Source organism: Olea europaea, unplaced genomic scaffold, assembly GCF_002742605.1.
Source record: "Olea europaea var. sylvestris unplaced genomic scaffold, O_europaea_v1 scaffold2712, whole genome shotgun sequence".
Classification (NCBI taxonomy): Eukaryota; Viridiplantae; Streptophyta; class Magnoliopsida; order Lamiales; family Oleaceae; genus Olea; species Olea europaea.
The window spans coordinates 21,042-25,413 of record NW_019245527.1 but is presented as its reverse complement, the minus strand read 5'-3'; the positions used below and the strand labels follow the sequence as shown (position 1 = coordinate 25,413).

Here is a 4,372-nt window from a genome sequence, read left to right as displayed (position 1 = left end):
TCAAATTACTAGTCCCGATGAAGCATAAATTAATTATTGTCACTCAAAGAATAAGAAGTTGGATTTTTCTTTCTTTAACCCCATCAACAAAGTTGATCTACATATCAAATTTACAATTTTGCTACAATGCTAGGCTTAGTTTAAAAAAGGGAGTAGACAGTTAGAAAAAAACACGTGCTGTCAACGCAGAACCTGTCAAAGCCCTTGTTTTTAAACCCTATTTGAATAGCATTATTGTCGAATTTATACCTTAAAGTAAACATGGTTATATTCAGTTGTGTAGGGTTGGGTGAAACGGATTGATGGGGAATTAATATTTCACTCATATGAATATGAAGTTTCATTAGTAGGCTTGAAGCCCTTGTATCTCATATCGGAAATGACAGATTCAGCCGTTCTCCAATCCCCTCCATGAGCCACGGCATTTAGAAGTGCATTATAGGTTGTAAATCCCGCAATAATCATCTCATCATATGTCTTTGCAGCATTGATTTCCATCCCACACCTACCATATGCACTTATCAAAGTATTGAATGTGTCCCTGTCAGGCTCAAAACCACAACTCGTTCCTCTATTTCCGCACATAGCAAGCTTTGTGGCGACACAGTAAATGCATCGTTGGAGGAACTCGGGCCATAGTCCTTGGAGGTCAAACGGGGAAGAATGGATACTAGAGCTTCATGAACTATCTTTAGCAAGCTCCATGATCTGAGGAAAGTGAAAATTCTTTCAGGCTTTGGCATGTGTCATTTCCCTGCACAACAAGGTCTCAGGACCGTTTCTACATTTGCTAGAAATGCTCGTCGGGTACTGGTGTTGTCGACTCGGTTCTTTAGCCAATGGTTGAACTGGATTCATTTTCTTGTTGTAAGGCTCGTGGGAACTGGATTTGTTTTATGATTTTTGTATCAAATTGTTAAATGTATAATACCACCTTGCATTATCTACCGTCTCTAGGATGCCAATACTTTGTAGAGTTGTAGGAAAATATCATATTTTATAGAGATAGCCGAACAACAGAGCTACGTTCGGGTTTAGGTTTCCAGCTGAAGTAAAGATCGATTTTACTTTATTTATAGAGAGCGGGCTCTGATTTTCGTAGGAATCTTTGTGCCCTCCTTCTTAGCCGTCTTGCTTACTATGAGTTTGCTTCTTCCACATAAGAGAAAGAATTCCATTCAATTAACAGATGTAAAAAGAAAACAACTTATTGTACATACTATAAGAAGATAATACAGTATACACAACAAAATTCAAGACCTTGCTGATCAAGTGAGGTCCTCACCTCCATCCTTTTGGAAATCAATACGAATTTGCCAGCCGAAAGGGTGAGATGATACAGCAAGTCTCATAATGATCCTTAAAATCACGACTCCATGTTTCCTGTTATACGAGTTGTGAATCTTTGCAAAGACTCCTCATCACAAGAAGAGTCCTCCCTAATTTTGGATACAAAATCCATAGCATCCTTGTACCTTTTGGCTTTACAGTAACCATCTATTAGGATCTTGTAGGTCAGTTCATTTGGTCTGCAGTTGTGCTGAATCATATAACTGATCACTTCGTGTACTTCAGGGAACAAACCCCGTGTGGAGAAGCCAGCAATGAACGTATTGTAGGTGACAATGACTCCTCATCACAAGAAGAGTCCTCCCTAATTTTGGATACAAAATCCATAGCATCCTTGTACCTTTTGGCTTTACAGTAACCATCTATTAGGATCTTGTAGGTCAGTTCATTTGGTCTGCAGTTGTGCTGAATCATATAACTGATCACTTCGTGTACTTCAGGGAACAAACCCCGTGTGGAGAAGCCAGCAATGAACGTATTGTAGGTGACAATGCAAGGCCGAATTCCTCTCGTTGTCATCTCTGAGAAAGTCCTCATAGCTTCTTGCAAAAGCCCTTGCCTGCAGAACCCTTTAATGACAGTGTTATACGATACAAGATCTGGTTTGAGACCGGCCTCTTGCAGTCCATTGAGGATTTCTTGGGCTTTCCAGCATTCACCGGCCCTGGCGTAAACATCCATTAAGGTATTATACGTGACAATATCTGGCTGCAACCCGTTCTCCTTAATCAGTCGGAGCATTTCATTGGCACGTTCAGACATCTTATTCCTTGCAAAAATGGAAAGCATTGAATTGAATAAAACCAAATCGGGTTTATAACCGTTCTTTACGAATTCTTGAAATGCTCTCTCCATACCAGCAAGTGATCTACACTTGCAATTCGCCAGAATAAGAGTTCTCAAAAGTACCCAACTAGGAAATAATTGACCTTCGTAAATCTCTTTTGAAATCCTTTCCATACCTTTTGAATTCCCACCCTTTGAGTAGCTGTGGAGCATTAGTGAATATGAGGTTTCATTAGGCTTGAAGCCCTTGTATCTCATACTGGAAATGACAGATTCGACCGTTCTCCAATCCCCTCGATGAGCCAGGGCATTTAGAAGCGCATTGTAGGTTGTAATACATGGAGTAAATCCTGCAATAATCATCTCATCATATATCTTTGCAGCATTGACTTCCATCCCACATCTACCGTATGCACCTATCAAAGTATTGAATGTATCCCTATCAGGTTCAAAACCACAACTCTTCATCTTTTGGAAAACACGATTCAAATATTTGTGCGTTCCTCTATTTCCGCACATAGCGAGCATTGTGTTCCAAGTGACACGATTCGGCGCACATCCATTCAATTTCATGTCGTAGATGATTTCCGTCATCTCCTCAAGTCTTGACTTCTTCCCTAGCATCCCGAGAATAGCATTATAAGTACACACATTAGGAACACAGCCGCATTTCTTCATATGTTTGAACATACTTAAAGCCTTGTCCTCCTTTCCCACTTTGCCGTAGGCATTGATCAAAGTAGTATAAGTAACAGCATTTGGCATTAATTTCTTCTGTCTCATTGAGCTTATCAATGCTGCTCCTTCCTCATAAAAACCTGCCCTTGCGTATGCTGCCACAAGCTCATTGTAAGTTACTGAGTCGGGAGGGCAATTTTTCTCCTCCATTTCTTTCAAAACACTCAAAGCCTCATGGTAAATCCCCGCCTTCCCAAACACTTGAAGCAAAGAATTATAAGTAACCGTTCCAGGCACATAACCCCGAGCCTTAAGTCCATCGAAAAAGTTCTTTGCTTCATCTAACAACCCTTCTCTTCCACAAGCAGATATCACAGTGCTACAAGTGAACTCATCAAATTCAAGCCCCAAACCCCTCATCTCGTCCAAAAGGCCTAAAATCTTATCCCAAGATTGTCCCTTTTTCCCATAAACATCCAGCATCACATTGTACGTTACCAGAGTTGGGGATAACCTTTTTTTCTTTATAAAATCAAACAGAGTTATTGCCTTTTCGTATTTCCCAATTTGCGAAAAAGCGTGTAAAATTGTAGTCCATGTTCGAATATCAAGCATATAATCCTCGTACAGAATCACATCAAACAGCTTTGTAGTAACAAAATGCTGAGACTCCCTACCAACTATCTTGACTATCAATTCAATAACCTGATTATCTAATCTCTCTTTTCTACTATCTATGTTCAACAAAACCCATTCAAATAACAAAATGGCCTTTTCCCAGTTACCAGAAACATCCAAACCCTTCAACAAACTAATCAAATCAACTTCTTGAAGCAACTCAAACTTGACAGAATCAAAAAATGCATTCAAGTCATAAATGGACTGCTCTAAAATTGAGCTAAGCATGAACTTACAATTCAAAGGAAGAAAATCAAGTGACCCATTACCTTTCTTGAAATGGGGTGCTAAAGTATCTTGATTTTGTGAAGAAACAGAAGTAGAAATATGCAGTAGGTGCTGAAGGAGAGAATCAACTGGTGATGAATGCGAAGAAGGGGATTGCTGCTGCTGTTGAGGTAGTACAGTAGGAAGAGGGAGTATTGAAGTGTTGAATTTCAAGCGCTGATGGTCTGGTTGTGATGTGGGTTTTGCTGGATGAATTGGGAAAGCTGGTCTGTTCGCCAAAAGGGTTCCTTCCATTGTTGAATTTGTTCAGAAATTTATCTGTAAAGGTTAAAGAGATTGCAGAATGTACGCTTTTTTGTTCATGTAGGATGAGACTCGTATTGTGTGGGTGCAGGCGCCTCTATTTTGGGTAGAAGATAAAGAATTCTAAGGCTGGTGGTGAACTTGATTTTAGTCATGTGGTTTGGTGTTATATGGATAGCCCACAAGGATTCTTCAGTAAAGAAGAAAAAATCTATCTTGCATCCAATTTTTTAAGTACTGCCTAAAAATGCGCTAAATGTCAGTGTTTTAAAAAACGTAAAGTATGGCTAGACGTGAGGGTTAAGCTTCACGTTTTACGAGCTTAAGCGAATTTAGGTGAGACTTAAGC

At 39.7% G+C, this 4,372-nt stretch overlaps 1 protein-coding gene across 1 annotated transcript; it reads right to left on the bottom strand.

The window, feature by feature from the left end:
- Nucleotides 1-1,160: 1,160 nt before the first annotated feature.
- Nucleotides 1,161-4,188, bottom strand: LOC111383547 (pentatricopeptide repeat-containing protein At2g18940, chloroplastic-like). Its single transcript, XM_023007664.1, has 2 exons — nucleotides 1,672-4,188; nucleotides 1,161-1,456 (listed from the first exon to the last, which is right to left on the bottom strand). Exons 1-2 carry the CDS (start codon nucleotides 4,012-4,014, stop codon nucleotides 1,367-1,369), a joined length of 2,433 nt encoding a protein of 810 aa, XP_022863432.1. The 5' UTR covers nucleotides 4,015-4,188; the 3' UTR covers nucleotides 1,161-1,366.
- Nucleotides 4,189-4,372: the final 184 nt, after the last annotated feature.

Excerpts from the sequence above, each read along its gene's own strand:
- LOC111383547 (XM_023007664.1), bottom strand. The coding sequence starts at position 4,014 with ATGGAAGGAACCCTTTTGGCGAACAGACCAGCTTTCCCAATTCATCCA. Across the intron at positions 1,457-1,671 it reads GGTACAAGGATGCTATGGAT|TTTGTATCCAAAATTAGGGA; the intron begins TTTGTATCCAAA and ends GATGCTATGGAT.